This window comes from Oryctolagus cuniculus, chromosome 13 (assembly GCF_964237555.1).
Source record: "Oryctolagus cuniculus chromosome 13, mOryCun1.1, whole genome shotgun sequence".
NCBI lineage: Eukaryota > Metazoa > Chordata > Mammalia > Lagomorpha > Leporidae > Oryctolagus > Oryctolagus cuniculus.
This window is the reverse complement of record NC_091444.1, coordinates 40,204,245-40,221,189: the sequence shown is the minus strand read 5'-3', so window position 1 is coordinate 40,221,189 and position 16,945 is coordinate 40,204,245. Positions and strand designations below refer to the sequence as shown.

Genomic DNA, 16,945 nt, shown 5'->3' with positions numbered 1-16,945 from the left:
GAACTACTTGCTTTGGCCATTGAGCATATCATAAATCTGGGGTTAAGAATCAACTTTTAGTAAATGACATTGATGAAACTGAGCAATGTGGGTTAAAAAAAAAGTTGGAGGGGCCAGTGCTGTGGCATAGCAGGTAAAGCCACCGCCTGCAGTGCCGGCATCCCATCTGGGTGCCAGTTTTGAGTCCTGGTTGCTCCACTTACAATCCAGCTCTCTGCTGTGGCGTAGGAAAGCACTAGAAGATGGCCCATTGCTTGGGCCCTTGAATCCATGTAGGAGACCCAGAAGCAGCTCCTGGCTTTAGTATGGCCCCGTCCCAGCCATTGGGGCCAGTTGGGGAGTGAACCAGTGGATGGAAGATTGATCCATCTCTCTCTCTCCGTCTCTCTGTGTGTAACTCTGCCTTTCAAATAAATACTTTTTTAAAAAGAGTAGTCAATAAATATTAGTGATTTTTGTCATGAATCAAAGACTATCACACCCTCATTTTTAAGACACCAATCGACAAGATGATAGGAAAACTGTTCTACCTCTCCATCTCTAAAATTATATCATACCACACATGGTCACTTATTTTCCTTTTGGTTGCATGTTCAGTATATCCTGAAATATTTAATGGATGAAATATTGTTAAAGAGTAAATCATATGTCATGAGAGAATGTCTGTGTGTTAGGAGACTTTGTGAAAATTAACAGAAGACTCAAGTTGACTTGAATGGTAGATAGTGTCTGTTGTTTGGCCCAATCGGAAAACCCAGAAGTGGGGCAGGATGTGGTTGCTTTGATAAGATTTCAGCTTCATTTTTCTGAGATATTCTCAATTCTGCGCTCGTCCACATACTGACTTATCTTCAGGCTGGCCTCCTGACTGGTGGCAAGTAGGCTTCTAATGACAGCTGGGGTTGTCTGTGCCATTGAACTTCATGGTGAATGGAAGGTCATTTGTTGGCCCTTGAGTCACTGTGTCCAACTCACTTCCATGCCCCAGTTGGCCACCACTGAGCTTATGTTCCTCAGTGAGTATCTCTTATCCCACATGTTCACTTTCCCAAACTCACTTGCAACTGTGACTTTGATGCATAACTCCAAATCTGACACAGCTACTCCAGAATCTGAATCTGCAGCCAGTGAAAGAGGAGACTGGAAATGTACAGAATCCATTCTGGTGGGAGTGACAGTAATAGCAGTGTCCAAGCCAGTTACCAGAAATAGCAGCAACAGGGAGCAGCTGTAGAACTGACACCAGGGATCCACTGCTGCCCTAGGAACTGACTGTCCCCTGGATCCACTGATGGTGGCAGTCATTTCTTTGCAAGACCAGTTGTACATAGTATGATTTTGGCTCCTGTTCCAACCTCATGGCCTGAAGCCTAGTTCTGACCCTCCTGGATAGTAAATTGGCATGTTACTTTATATTTTATATAAGCCTAAATTCATTTCTGTTATTTGCAACTAAAAGCCCTTTCTGATAATAGTGCCCATCCCTGAGTCAGTGACTGAGGAATGGCATTACTGGTATTACTGGTGATGTTCTAGGTGAGTTAGAATCTGTCCCTGGAGCTGGGGACCTGATCAATCCCACCCAAACTATGTGGCTGCTATGCAGATAGGGAGAGGAGGGATGACATCGGATAGCTACCCCTAGATGGCATTTAATGTCAGCAAACAGACCTGTTAACTTGTTTGTGTTCTATTGTTAAAGTGATACATCTGAAGCAGATGAAACTGGGATCATTATCAAGGCTGTAAGAGAAGCTAGTTTATCGAAATTTCCCCCTGAAGATATCCCACTTTTTGAAATGATTATAAGAGATATTTTTCCTGGAGTGACAATTGCAAAAGTAGATCTACCTGCCTTGGAGGTAATAAGACCTTTGAAAATCATTATGGATTATTTACCTGTGGAATATCAATTAAGTTTAATAAACTGATGTAAACTGAAAATACTGTAGGTTTTCAAGCAGTACTCTATCCACATTATAATTTGAGGGATAAAAATACTTGAAGATTTAGAGAAAGTGTTAAGACCCTGTTTGGGACGCCCATTTCCACCATTGGAGTGGTTTGGTTCGAGTCCCAGCTCCATTCCTGATTCCAGCTTCCTGCTCATGCAAAACCTGTGAGGCAGCAGATGGATGGCTCAGGTAGCTGGGTCCCTACCACCCAGGTGGAAAACACAGGTTGAGTTCCCAGCTTTTGTCTTTAGCTTGGCTCAGCCCCAGCTTTTGTGGGCATCTGGGGAGTAAATCAGCACATGGGAGATTGATTCTCATATTTTCTGTCTCTCTGTGTGTGCCCCCTTCACCTTCTCCCCCTCCCTCCATCCCTTTCAAATAAATAAAAATTTTATAAAACATTTGAGGATTTATAGTTCCCCGTGGGGAACACACACAGTGTTCAGACCAGTGTGTCTGCAGGCAAGGGAGGCCATCACATGCGTAGTTTATTAGTTCCCTCACATTTCCAATAAAGACCAATGTGCTGGTCTTTCTACTTTGAAGGCATACTTTGAAAATCAAATTAGTCAGAGTTAGGAGAAAAGACTTAAAATGTAACTAATGGCATGGGGCACCCTTTTAGTGTTTCTCTTACCTATGCAACCTTGTAGACATTGCCTTAGTCTTAACAGGATTTAAATGTAGGCTCCTGCCACCTCTCCCTTCCTGGCCCCTGGATCCCAGTGTGCGTCTGTGAGCACCAGAGTGGCTTTCCTAAAGCATGTTCAATCACATGTTAGATCAACATTGCCTGTGGTATAAAATCAGAGAAAGAACTACACAGTGTCCCTCCCAGTTGACTCAGATGCACACCACATACAGCCATGAATATTTTATAAGACTATGATTTTATTCCACCTGTGTCAAAGTGTTTAGCCAGTCGATGACCTGTCCAGAATCTGCTCTTTGATCATGCTGATTGCCCTCCTTTCCTCTGCCTCACACATTCCTGTTCACCTGTGACTTGTTGGCTTGTGCTCAGGTTTGTAGGATAGGGGCAGAGAATTCCGAAGCTTTACATCCAGGTCTTTCTGAAGCTCAGGCTTTCAGAGCTCACGACCTCCATGGGAAAGAGGTTGCTCTTGTAAAGAATCCTCTCAGCTGATTGCCTGCAGTTAGCCTTGCAGGAGGAGCTCCTTTTTCTCCATTGACTGTCCTGCGGAGCGTCTCCTACGGCTGCTTTGCTGTCTCATTGCAGGAACATAAGTGGTGAAATTCCAAGTGTGCAACATCAGTGGGAGAGAAAGGACAAACCAGTTTTCTTCTGTAGGCATAGCTACTGTTTGTATCCACAGCGGGCAAACCCTCCTCCAGAAGGTAGCATGATCGCCCTGACCATTTCTTTGTGTTTTTCCAAGCTGCAGTCACTTGGTATTTTAGCGTTTAACCATGTCATGTTTTCCATCCTGTAAATTTTATATGCTGGCACAGAATATTCTTAACGCTGAGACATTAAAATAGTCATTACAGAATGAAAAACCTACCTTTATGATGCTTAGAGTCACAAAGGATATTGAAACTGCATTTTCTTCCAGTGTGGGATAGCCGCAGGTGGACTGTGGTGCCAGCTAGTTTTTAAATACATGTTAAAACATGAGACCTGTGGGAGGGTTTATGAATTTGCTACCAGGGATCTAGGAACATAAAATTCTGTATATTAAATTTACCTCAACAGAGTAATGATAGTTTCATTATTCTCAGAGACAGAATTATTATCCTAAAGCATAGTAATTTGTGCCTAGTTAAGAGGGAGTTGGAAGAGTCAAATTTAAGAGTTCAATTTGCAGATTTTAAATGAATATTATTTTTCTTTTAGAAAGTAATATTTATCGCAGTGCAACAATTGGGCTTACAGCATTGGCCATCCCAGAAACAGAAGATCATACAGCTGTATAATCAGCTTCAGGTAAGTGTAGAAAAGCATTTAGCGATTATTCTTTAAAATAAAGTGGCTTATTGATTAACTCTTTCCCTGGATTGTATTATTTGACTTGTTACCTTAGCTCTCAACATATTAAATCTTTTCACTCCATCCAGTTAATGCATACTTATAAAACCCCTAGAAATGTGGTGTAAAATATTCTGCATATGATTGTGGTACTGCTTTGAATTTCCTGTTCTTCATGAATAAACCTTTTGGGAAAGCACCAAGATGTGCATTTCCCTGATGGCTAGTAAGATTGTACATCCTTTTTTAAGTTTCTTTGGCCATTTGATTTTCTTCTAATTGCCAGATATATAATATCTTCGTCATTCAATTGGTTTCTTTTTCTTAGTAAATGTGTACCATTTTCCTTATGTATTCTAAATCATAATTCTTTATTGGATATGTGCATTGCAAATAAATTATCTAAGTCTTAGATTTTTTGGAAATATCAGTTGTACATAAAGATATTTAATGAAGTAAAACTTATCAATCTTCTTTATAATTTGTGTTTTTGTGTGCCATTTTAATAAATATCCTATTTTCATAAATGTATTTTCTATAAATTTTTTTCTAAAAGTTTTAGATATTTGTAATTCCCATTTTCAAATCATCTGGAGTTTATTTTTCTTTCTTTTTTTCTGCTTTTTTTTTTAACTTTTATTTAATGAATATAGATTTCGAAAGTACAGCTTATGGATTACATTGGCTTCCCCCACCAATGACTTCCCTCCCACCCACAACCCTCCCCTTTCCCGCTCTCTCTCCCCTTCCATTCTTATCAAGATTCATTTTCAATTTTCTATATACAGAAGATCAGTTTAGTATACATTAAGTAAAGATTTCAACAGTTTGCACCGACATAGAAACACAAAGTGAAAAATACTGTTTGAGTACTAGTTATAGCATTAAATCACAATGTACAGCACATTAAGGACAAGAATCCTACATGAGGAGTAAGTGCACAGTGACTCCTGTTGTTGACTTTACAAATTGACACTCCTGTTTATGGCATCAGTAATGTCCCCATGCTCCAGTCATGATCTTCCAAGGCTATGGAAGCCCCTTGAGTTCTCCGACTCTTATCTTTTTTAGACAAGGTCATAGTCAAAGTGGAAGTTCTCCCCTCCCTTCAGAGAAAGGTACCTCCTTCTTTGAAGACCTGTTCTTTCCACTGGGATCTCACTCATAGAGATCTTTCATTTAGATTGTTTGTTTGTTTGTTTGTTTTGCCAGAGTGTCTTGGCTTTCCGTGTCTGAAATACTCTCATGGGCTTTTCAGCCGGATCTGAATGCCTTTAGGGCTGATTCAGAGGCCAGAGTGCTGTTTAGGACATCCGCCATTCTATGAGTCTGCTGTGTATCTTGCTTCCCATGTTGGATCGCTCTCCCCTTTATTTATTTTATCGGTTAGTATTAGCAGGCACTAGTCTTGTTTATGTGCTCCCTTTGCCTCTTAGGCCTATCTTTATGATCAATGGTGAACAGAAATTGATCACCTGGAACAGTGAGATGGCATTGGTACATGCCACCTTGATGGGATTGAATTGGAATCCCCTGGTATGTTTCTAACTCTACCATGGGGGAAGTCAGCTTGAGCATGTCCCAAATTGTACATCTCTTCCCACTCTTACTCCCACTCTTATGTTTAACAGGGATCACATTTCAGTTAAATTTCAACACTTAAGAATAACTGTGTATTAATTACAAAATTAACCCAGTAGTATTAAGTAGAACAGACAAAAAAAAATACTAAGAAGGATAACGTATTAAGTTGTTCATTAACAGTCAGGGCTATGCTGATCAAGTCACCATTTCTCATAGTGTCCATTTCACTTCAACAGGTTTCGTTTTTGGTGTTCAGTCAGTTGTCACCAATCAGGGAGAACATATGGTATTTGTCCCTTTGGGACTGGCTTATTTCACTCAGCATGATGTGTTCCAGATTCCTCCATTTTGTTGCAAATGACCGGATTTCATTATTTTTTACTGCGGTATAGTATTCTAAAGAGTACATATCCCATAATTTCTTTATCCAGTCTACCGTTGATGGGCATTTAGGTGGGTTCCAGGTCTTAGCTATTGTGAATTGAGCTGCAATAAACATTAGGGTGCAGACTTCTTTTTTATTTGCCAATTTAATTTCCTTTGGGTAAATTCCAAGGAGTGGGATGGCTGGGTTGAACGGTAGGGTTATCTTCAGGTTTCTGAGGAATCTCCAGACTGACTTCCATAGTAGCTTGACCAGTTTGCATTCCCACCAACAGTGGGTTAGTGTCCCTTTTTCCCCACATCCTCTCCAGCATCTGTTGTTGGTAGATTTCTGCATGTGAGCCATTCTAACCGAGGTGAGGTGAAACCTCATTGTGCTTTTGATTTGCATTTCCCTGATTGCTAGTGATCTTGAAAATTTTCTCATGTGCCTGTTGGCCATTTGGATTTCCTCTTTTGAAAAATGTCTATTGAGGTCCTTGGCCCATCTCTTAAGTGGGTTGTTTGTTTTGATGTTGTGGAGTTTCTTGATTTCTTTGTAGATTCTGGTTATTAACCCTTTATCTGTTGCATAGTTTGCAAATATTTTTTCCCATTCTGTCGGTTGTCTCTTCACTCTCCTGACTGTTTCTTTTGCAGTACAGAAACTTCTCAATTTGATGCAATCCCAATAGTTGATTTTGGCTTTGACTGTCTGTGCCTCCCGGGTCTTTTCCAGAAATTCTTTGCCTGTGCCAATATCTTGAAGGGTTTCTCCAATGTTCTCTAATAACTTGATGGTGTCGGGTCGTAGATTTAGGTCTTTAATCCATGTTGAGTGGATTTTTGTGTAAGGTGAAAGGTAGGGGTCTTGCTTCATGATTCTGCACGTGGAAATCCAGTTTTCCCAGCACCGTTTATTGAATAGACTGTCCTTGCGCCAGGAATTGGTTTTAGATCCTTAATAAAATATAAGTTGGCTGTAGATGTTTGGGTTGATTTCTGGTGTTTCAATTCTGTTCCATTGGTCTATCCATCTGTTTCTGTACCAGTACCATGCTGTTTTGATTACAACTGCCCTGTAGTATGTCCTGAAATCTGGTATTGTGATGCCTCCAGCTTTGGTTTTGTTGTACAAGATTGCTTTAGCTATTCGAGGTCTCTTGTGCCTCCATATGAATTTCAGCATCATTTTTTCTAGATGTGCAAAGAATGTCTTTGGTATCTTGATTGGGATTGCATTGAATCTATAAATTGCTTTTGGGAGAATGGACATTTTGATGATGTTGATTCTTCTAATCCATGAGCATGGAAGGTTTTTCCATTTTTTGGTATCCTCTTCTATTTCTTTCTTTAAGGTTTTGTAATTCTCATCGTAGAGATCTTTAACATCCTTGGTTAAGTTTATTCCAAGGTATTTGATTGTTTTTGTAGCTATTGTGAATGGGATTGATCTTAGCAGTTCTTCCTCAGTCATGGCATTGCTTGTGTATACAAAGGCTGTTGATTTTTGTGCATTGATTTTATATCCTGCCACTTTGCCAAATTCCTCTATGAGTTCCAATAGTCTCTTAGTAGAGTTCTTTGGGTCCCCTAAGTAAAGAATCATATCGTCTGCAAAGAGGGATAGTTTGACTTCTTCCTTCTCAATTTGTATTCTTTCAATTTCTTTTTCTTGTCTGGCTCTGGCTAAAACTTCCAGAACTATGTTAAATAGCAGTGGTGAGAGTGGGCATCCCTGTCTGGAACCAGATCTCAGTGGAAATGCTTCCAACTTTTCCCCATTCAATAGTATGTTGGCTGTGGGTTTTTCATAAATTGCTTTGATTATATTGAGGAATGTTCCTTCTATACCCAATTTGCTTAGAGTTTTCATCATGAAAGGGTGTTGAATTTTATCGAATGCTTTCTCTGCATCAATTGAGATAATCATATGGTTTTTCTTCTGCAGTCTGTTAATGTAGTGTATCACATTGATTGATTTGCGAATGTTGAACCATCCCTGCATACCAGGGATAAATCCCACTTGGTCTGGGTGGATGATTATTCTGATGTGTTGTTGTATTCTATTGGCGAGAATTTTATTGAGGATTTTTGCGTCTATGTTCATCAGGGATATTGGTCTGTAATTCTCTTTCAGTGCTGCATCTTTCTCTGGCTTAGGGATTAAGGTGATGCTGGCTTCATAGAAAGAATTTGGGAGGATTCCCTCTTCTTCGATTGTTCTGAATAGTTTGAGAAGAAATGGGATTAGTTCTTCTTTAAATGTCTGGTAGAATTCAGCAGTGAATCCATCTGGTCCTGGGCTTTTCTTTGTTGGGAGGGCCTTTATTACTGTTTCAATTTCTGTTTCAGTTATGGGTCTATTTAGGTTTTCTATGTCTTCATGGTTCAATTTTGGTAGATTGCATGTGTCCAGGAATCTATCCATTTCTGATAGATTTCCCTGTTTGCTGGCATACAAGTCCTTGTAGTAATTTCTGATGATTCTTTTTATTTCTGTGGTGTCTGTTGTTACATTTCCTTTTTCATCTCTGATTTTATTGATTTGGGTCTTTTCTCTTCTTTTTTAGTTAGTTGGGCCAATGGGGTGTCAATTTTGTTTATTTTTTCAAAAAACCAGCTCTTCGCTTGGCTGATTTTTTGTAATGTTTTTTTGGATTCAATCCTGTTAATTTCTTCTCTGATTTTAATTATTTCTCTTCTCCTACTAGATTTGGGTCTGGTTTGCTGCAGTTTTTCTAGGTACTTGAGATGCGCTGAAAGCTCATTTATTTGGTACCTTTCCAATTTCTTGATATAGGCACCCATTGCTATAAACTTGCCTCTCAATACTGCTTTTGCCGTATCCCATAAGTTTTGATATGTTGTGCTGTTATCCTCACTTACTTCCAGAAAGTTGTTTTTTTTTTTTTTTTCAGAAAGTTTTTGATTTCTCTTTTGATTTCTTGAATGACCTAGTGTTCATTCTGGAGCATATTGTTTAGTCTCCATATGTTTGCATACTTTCTAGGGTTTCCTGACTTGCTAATTTCCAGCTTCATTCCGCTGTGGTCTGAGAAGCTGCATGGTATGATTCTAATTCTTTTAAATTTGTTGAGACTTGCTTTATGGCCTAGTATGTGATCAATCCTAGAGAAGGTTCCATGCACCGCTGAGAAGAATGTAAAGTCTTTAGATGTAGGATCGAAAGTTCTGTAGATATCTGTTAGATCCATTCCGGCAATAGTGTCAATTAAATCTGCTGTTTCCTTGTTGATCTTCTGTCCGGATGATCTGTCTATTTCTGAGAGTGGAGTATTGAAGTCCCCCAGTACTATTGTAATGGAATCTAAGTCTCCCTTTAAGTCCCTTAACATATCTTTTAAATAGACCGGTGCCCTGTAATTAGGTGCATATACGTTTATAATAGTTACATCTTCCTGTTGAATTGAACCCTTAATCATTATATAGTGCCCCTCTTTGTCTCTCTTAACAGTTTTTGTATTAAAGTTTATTTTGTCTGATATTAATATGGCTACACCTGCTTTTTTTGGTTTCTGTTGGTATGGAATATCTTTTTCCAATCTTTCACTTTCAGTCTGCATGCCTCTTTGTTAGAGAGATGTGTTTCTTGTAGGCAGCAAATAGTTGGGTTTTGTTCCTTAATCCATTCAGCCAGTCTGTACCTATTAACTGAAGAGTTAAGTCCATTAATATTTAATGTGACTATTGATACGTAGTGACTTTGCCCTGCCATTCTCCTGGAGATATTTTCTAGTATATGCTTTGAGCTTCCTATGCTCTTTTACTGGTAGGTTTTCTTCCTTTACCTTCTTTCATATTGATGGCTGTGTTTCTGTGTTTCTGACTGTAGCACATCTTTAAGTATCTTTTGCAGGGCCGGACGAGTGGTGGCAAACTCCTTCAATTTCTGTTTGCTATGAAAGGTCTTTATTTCACTTTCATTCACAAATGAGAGCTTAGCAGGAAATAATATTCTGGGCTGGCTATTTTTCTCTCTTAGCACCTGTGCTATGTCTCGCCATTCCCTCCTAGCCTGTAGTGTTTCTGATGAGAAGTCTGCTGTGAGTCTAATTGGAGATCCTCTGAGAGTAATCTGACGTTTCTCTCTTACTCATTTTAGGATCTTTTCTTAATGTTTCACTGTGGTGAGTTTAATTACGTGTCGTGGTGAGGTTCTCTTTTGGTCGTGTTTACTAGGGGTTCTATGAGCTTCCTGTACTAGGATGTCTCTGTCCTTCTCCAAACCCGGAAACTTCTCTGCTAGTATCTCACTAAAAAGGCCTTCTAATCCTTTCTCTCTCTCCATGCCTTCAGGAACTCCTAGAACTCAAATGTTGGTTTTTTTAATAGTATCCTGTAGATTCCCAACAATATTTTTTAGATTTCTAATTTCCTCTTCTTTTCTCTGGTTTGACTGTATGTTTTCCTGTGCTCTGTCTTCTAAGTCTGATATTCTCTCTTCTGTTTCACTGACTCTGTTTTTTAGACTTTCTAATGTGTTTGTCATTTGATCTATTGAGCTCTTCATTTCATTTTGATTTCTCTTCACTATCACACTTTCCTGTTCTACTAGTTACTGCGTTTCATGTTGATTCTTCCTTAAAATTTCATTCATGAGAGAGATTTTCAATCCTGTCCAATAAGGATTTCTGTAGTTCAAGGATTTGCTTTTGCTTTTGAAAACTTCTAAATGTTCTTATCATAAATTTTTTGAAATCCGTATCTTGCATTTCTTCTATCTCATCATCTTCATAATCTTGGCTTGGGGTGTTTTGTTTATTTGGAGGCATCATAGTGTCATCGTTGATCTTGTTCCCTCTATTTTTGTGTTTGTTGCTTGGCATTGTTAATTCTTCTTCCCTCACTGTGAGGGTTTTTTTTTTTTTTATACTGTGTCTGTGTTAAGTGGACTGTCTGCTGTTGGAGGAGCCTTGGAGGCTTGAGATGGGTGTGGCCTGAGAGCTCTGCTTGGTTCTTCAGGGTTACAGGTGTGCAAAGCTGACACCCTCAGGTTATGCGTGGTAAATCTCTCTCTTTTTATTTATTTTATTTTTTATTCAGGAGGTAAGTAATACTGCACAGCTGAGCAGAATAGATGGTATTTAGCTTCCGATCTCTGGCTTCTACCCAAAGAGTCTGTGCGGGCTCAGTTTCTCCTGCGGACTCCCACTGGGTTGCCTAGGCTACTGAATTGTAGCGCCTCAGTTCCTTAGCTCTACCCTTTTGTTATGTATATCCAGAGTGGGGCCTGCTCTTTGTCTCTTGCAAGGTTGGCGGAGAGAGAAACTCGTCTGTACCAGTACCCCCCACACACACCTTTTTTTTTTTTTCCTTCTCTCCTGTAGTCAGTCTGGTGAACTTTCCCACCTCAAGCCTGCTTCCCTGTAGATTCTGTCCGCTGTTTCCCCACCAATGTCTCAGGTTACTGAGCTCACCTCACCTTCCAGCGCCGTTGTGTGGACTTGGAGACCTGGGCGTCCCTGCTCTCCAAGTTTATTTTTCTTTAAGATGTCAGGTAAGGATCTATTTTTCCCCAAATGAATAACCAGTTTTCCCAACCTTTTCTCACTGATGAGCTACTTCTATCATAATACCAAGTTTTCACATCTGCTAGGGTTGATTTCCTTTATATTTTATCCTTTTAATCTGTTTCTTTCTTCTGTACCTACATCACAGAGTCTTCATTATTATAGCTTTGTGGCAAGTCTTTTTTTTTAAAAAAAAAGATTTATTTATTTATTTGAAAGTCAGAGTTACAAGGAGAAAGGGGAGGCAGAGAGAGAGAGAGGTCTTCCATCCACTGGTTCACTTCCCAATGGGCTGCAACGGTCAGAGCTGCACCGATCCAAAGCCAGGATCCAGGAACCTCCTCCAGGTCTCCCACTTGGGTGCAGGGGCCCAAGGACTTGGGCCATCTTACACTGCTTTCCCAGGCCATAGCAGAGAGCCGGACCAGAAGAGGAGCAGCCAGGACAAGAACTGGCGCCCATATGGGATGCCGGCGCTTCAGGCCAGGGCGTTAACCCACTGCGCCACAGCGCTGGCCCCTGTAGCAAGTCTTTATATCTGATGATGCCAATCTTCTACCTTTGTTATTTTCGAAACTTTCTGAACTGTTTTTGACCCCTTCTCTTTGTCAGGGTTTTTAGAGTCAGCCTGTTGACATCTATCAAAAAGTGCTCTTCAGGTTTTGAGATAGAATTAAATTAATAATTGTAACAATAGTTTATACCTTAGGGTAACACATCTTTTCCTCCATGCACATATTCATCAAGATTCTACTCTGCTTATAAGCAAAGGAGTTAGCCTGCCAGAGTTCATTCCGGTAGAAGAAGCTGGACTCCTGGGTCAGAAACACAGAGCAGTTCTACAGAGATAGCGGTAGGCAGAATAACATACTATGTGTCAGTTCCCCAAAACCCATGGGGGAACACGAGGGCCCGGTCGCACTGCCCACGTGGTAAGCTGTGTCACATGAGAAGCACCCTGAGCTCATGGGAGGACTGGCACCACAGTGCCCAACTTTTCTCAATGAAAGAGATATTTGGGTTTGGCTGGGTTTGTTTTGTATTACTCTGGATTTCAAATGAACTTGTGCTTTATCCTGAAAGGAGATGCTATCCATGTCTTCCAGAACTGTTTACAGTCATCCTTGAGAAGATTGTCCTGAACAGAGCTGCCAAAGCCTTGGCTGAGAAGTTGTGTAGAAATGCCAGCCACCATTAAAAGTTGTCTCCCAGTGATACTTACCTCTCGTTGATCCACTTTTTTTTTTCCTGGTGATTTTAGCATTAACCTAGTCAGTAAAAGCAGAAGCCAAATAATGATAGAATGAAGAATAATTTGAAGGAAGAATCAGTCCATTGGTGGAGGCAAGGATACATTTGTAAATCAACTTTAGAACAGTTTATGAATGGATACGTCTGTAAATTGTGTTTTAGGTGTGTGTTGGTGTGATGGTGGTGGGCCCAACAGGTGGGGGAAAGACGACAATCAGAAGAATCTTAGAAAAGGCATTGCTGCTGTTGCCAGTTGCGGACTTCTTATCACTTACAGAAAGAGAATCTGCCTCAAAGGTAGGTGATCTACTGAAGTGTTTCTCCATTCATTCTTTCTGCTTCAGTCGAAATTTTGTGTTCTCTTTACATAGGTATTCAGTTTATTGCTAGGAATTTTTTAGTTATTGTAATGAGTGGAATTTTTTAACTCAAATCTCAAACTGTTTATATCAGGTATAAAATAAAACTATTATATATTTATTTCATATCTACCCACCTTACTGTTTAATTTTCTAGGTATTAATTGAGTCATCTTCAGATAAAAATAATTTTATTTCCAATATATGTAACTCATATTCTTGTCTTATTGAATTGATTTACTCCCACAAGTCAAGGTTAACTGGAATATTTGTTTCTTAACTTATCAGGAATGCAATTAATATTTCTGCATTTAATGAGATGTTTGGTCATAGTCTGTAGTAAGTGTTCTTTATCATAATTTGGATATTTCTATTCCCATTCTTTAGCTTTTGACTATTAGAATTTATCAAATGATTTTTGGCATCTTTTTTTGATCTTTTAACTTATTAATGTGATAAGTTATGTTAATAGATTTACTAAGTTCCTACTTAGTCATGATATATTTTCATTCAATATAAATTCCAGTAAATAGTATACTTCAATTATCTTATTTAAAGATTTATTGTTGGAAAATGTATTGCAAAATCTTAGAAAGTCAGGCTTTTGGTTATGGATTTTTTTCAGTTAGCATAAAAAATCTTCCTTTAATATCATACATGCAGTGGTTTACAATTTTTTAAAAAGATTTCTTTATTTATTTATTTATTTGAAAGAGTTACAGAGAAAGAGGAGAAGATCTTCCATCCACTGGTTCATTCCCCAGATGACTGTAAAAGCCAGGGCTGGGCCAGGCCGAAGCCAGGAGGCAGGAGCTTCATCTGGATCTCCCACTTGGATGGCAGGGGCTCAAGCATTTGATCATTTTTCGCTGCTTTTCCCAGGCCATTAGTAGGGAGCTGGGTCAAAAGTGGAGCAGCCCGGACACAAACAGGCACCCATGTGGGATGCCAGCATCACGGGGAGATGGCTTTATGTGCTGTGCCACAATGCCGGCCCCAGTTCACAATTCTTTTTTTATATCTGAATGGCTCCCCTTTGCATCAGATCCCAGTTGGCCCTTAAGCAATTATTGTAATAATAAGGTGAATTATTAGAGAAATAATAGCCACTTAATATTTATGGATTATGGATTACTAAATATAGGCCAAGAAGAGACTTTTACTTATCACATTTAATCCTCACAACAATGTCATGGACATTAATTCATCTTATTAAAAACAGTTAGAGATGGGAGTTTGGCTGAGCAGTTAAGATGCTGGCATCCCACATTAAACTACCTGAGTTTAATTCCTGACTCTCGCTCGCTGTTCCAGCTTTCCACCAGCACAGACCCTGCGAAGCAGCAGGCGATGACTCAAGTCACAGGGTCCCTGCCACCCTTGTGGCTGCAGCCCCAGCTCAGCCCTAACTCAACCCTACAGGCTTTGAGAGCATCTGAGGAGCAAGCCAGCAGATGGGAGATGTCCCTCTCTCCCTCTCTCCCTCTCTCCCTCTCTCCCCCTCCCCCTCTCCCCCTCTCTCCCTCTCTCCCTCTCTCCCTCTCTCCCTCTCTCCCTCTCTCCCTCTCTCCCCCTCCCCCTCTCCCTCTCCCCCTCCCCCTCTCCCTCTCTCCCTCTCCCTCTCCCTCTCCCCCTCTCTCCCCTCTCTCCCTTCTCTCCCTCTCCCCCTCTCCCCCTCTCTCTCTCCCCCTCTCTCCTTCTCCCTCTCCCCCCCCTCCCCCTCCCCCTCTCCCTCTCCCCCTCCCCCTCTCCCTCTCTCCCTCTCCCTCTCCCTCTCCCCCTCTCTCCCCTCTCTCCCTTCTCTCCCTCTCCCCCTCTCCCCCTCTCTCTCTCCCCCTCTCTCCTTCTCCCTCTCCCCCTCCCTCCCCTCTCTCCCTTCTCTCCCTCTCCCCCTCTCCCCCCTCTCTCTCCCCCTCTCTCCTTCTCCCTCTCCCCCTCCCTCTCCCCCTCTCCCCCCTCTCTCTCCCCCTCTCTCCTTCTCCCTCTCCCCCTCCCTCCCCCCTCCCCCTCTCCCTCTCTCCCTCTCTCCCTCTTTCTCCCTCTTTATCCCTCTCTCCCTCTCTCCCTCTCAAATACATTTTTTAAAAAACAAAGTACAAAAATGTATGTGAGAAACTTGGAAAATAAGAAATACAGAAATAGGGGCCGGTGCTGTGCTGTAGTGGGTGAGGCTGCCGCCTGCAGTGCTGGTATCCCATATGGGCACCGGTTCATGTCCCAGCTGCTTCACTTCCGGTCCAGCTCTTTGCTATGGCCTGGGAAAGCAGTAGCAGATGGACCAATTCCCTAGGCTCCTGAGCCCTCGTGGAAGACCTAGAGGAGGCTCCTGGCTCCTGGCTTCAGATAGGCACAGCTCTAGCCATTGTGGCCATCTGGGGAGTAAACCAGTGGATGAAAGACCTTTCTCTCTCTCTCTCTCTCTCTCTCTCTCTCTCTCTCTCTCTTTCTCTCTGCCCCTCTGCCCCTCTGCCTCTCCCCTCTCTGTGTAACACAGACTTTCAAATAAATAAATAAATCTTGAAAAAATACAGAAATAACAATCACCTAAAAGGAAATATTTTGCTGTATTTGATTATCTTTCCACACTGCATGTTTTTGAAACAACTTAAATAGTTCTGTAAACCATTTAAATTGATCTCAGTTTTTCTAACCTTGGCACTTCTACTTAGTATTATAACCCCATAGCATTAAAAACTCTATGCAAATATAATTTCAAAGACTGTATTCTGTATCTATAATTACACTATAATTTATTTAATGGTTCCCTCATGCTTAATCATTATCATTGTTAAAAATATAATTGCAATGGACGTATCTAACACAGTGACAGGACCTTAGATAATGGAATTCTTTTGGTCATCCTCCCTAGGTCAGGACTTTGTTCTCATTGGTCAGTTCAAGACCCTCTTTAATTTTAATTTATTTTATTGCTTGAGCTTCTTTTCCCTCTTCGTCACAGGAACCCTCTCTAGTGGTTTTACATTATTCCCTAAGACACATGTATATCCTTAAAAAGTGTATGTACCCAGGAGCAGAGGATAACTTCACCACGTACTGCCAGGTGGCATGGAGATGACGTTCACGCAGCATGTAACCAATCATGTTAAAGGGCACAATTCAGTGATGTTAAGTGTGTATACAATATTGCACAACCACCTGGCTGTAGTTTCAAAACATTTTCATCACCCAGGGGAAAACCCTCTTCCATTAAGAAGTTATTCTCGGCCGGCGCCGCGGCTCACTAGGCTAATCCTCCGCCTAGCGGCGCCGGCACACCGGGTTCTAGTCCCGGTTGGGGCGCCGGATTCTGTCCCGGTTGCCCCTCTTCCAGGCCAGCCCTCTGCTGTGGCCAGGGAGTGCAGTGGAGGATGGCCCAGGTGCTTGGGCCCTGCACCCCATGGGAGACCAGGAAAAGCACCTGGCTCCTGGCTCCTGCCATCGGATCAGCGCGGTGCGCCGGCCGCAGCACGCCGGCCGCGGCGGCCATTGGAGGGTGAACCAACGGCAAAGGAAGACCTTTCTCTCTGTCTCTCTCTCTCACTGTCCACTCTGCCTATCAAAAAAAAAAAAAAAAAAAAAAAAGAGGAGGTGAGACAAAGAGATCTCCCATCTGCTGGTTCACTCTCAAGATGGACAACACAGGGCCCAAGCAGGAGCTTTTTTCAAGTCTCCCACATGGGTGCAGGGGCCCAAGCACTTGGGCCATCTTTCACTGCTTTCCCAGGCACTTTAGCAAGGAGCTGGCTTGGAAGTAGAGCAGTCAGGACTTGAACCAGTGCCTCTATGGGATGCAGGCATCACAGACAGCAGGTTTACCCTGAAATCCACAATGCTGGCCCCTCCTGTTCACATTCTCATTGGCCATTTGTGTATCTTATTTGAGACAGGTTTATTCATATCCTTTATCTT

General features: G+C 41.4%; 1 protein-coding gene across 1 annotated transcript in view; it reads left to right on the top strand.

Moving 5' to 3' along the window:
• Nucleotides 1–16,945, top strand: part of DNAH14 (dynein axonemal heavy chain 14) — a 344,335-nt gene that overhangs the window by 152,665 nt on the left and 174,725 nt on the right. The window contains exons 36-38 of the mRNA XM_070055424.1: nucleotides 1,703–1,862; nucleotides 3,814–3,903; nucleotides 12,840–12,974. Of these exons, the coding sequence (XP_069911525.1) occupies nucleotides 1,703–1,862; nucleotides 3,814–3,903; nucleotides 12,840–12,974 (385 nt within the window). The remainder of the gene's footprint in view (nucleotides 1–1,702; nucleotides 1,863–3,813; nucleotides 3,904–12,839; nucleotides 12,975–16,945) is intronic.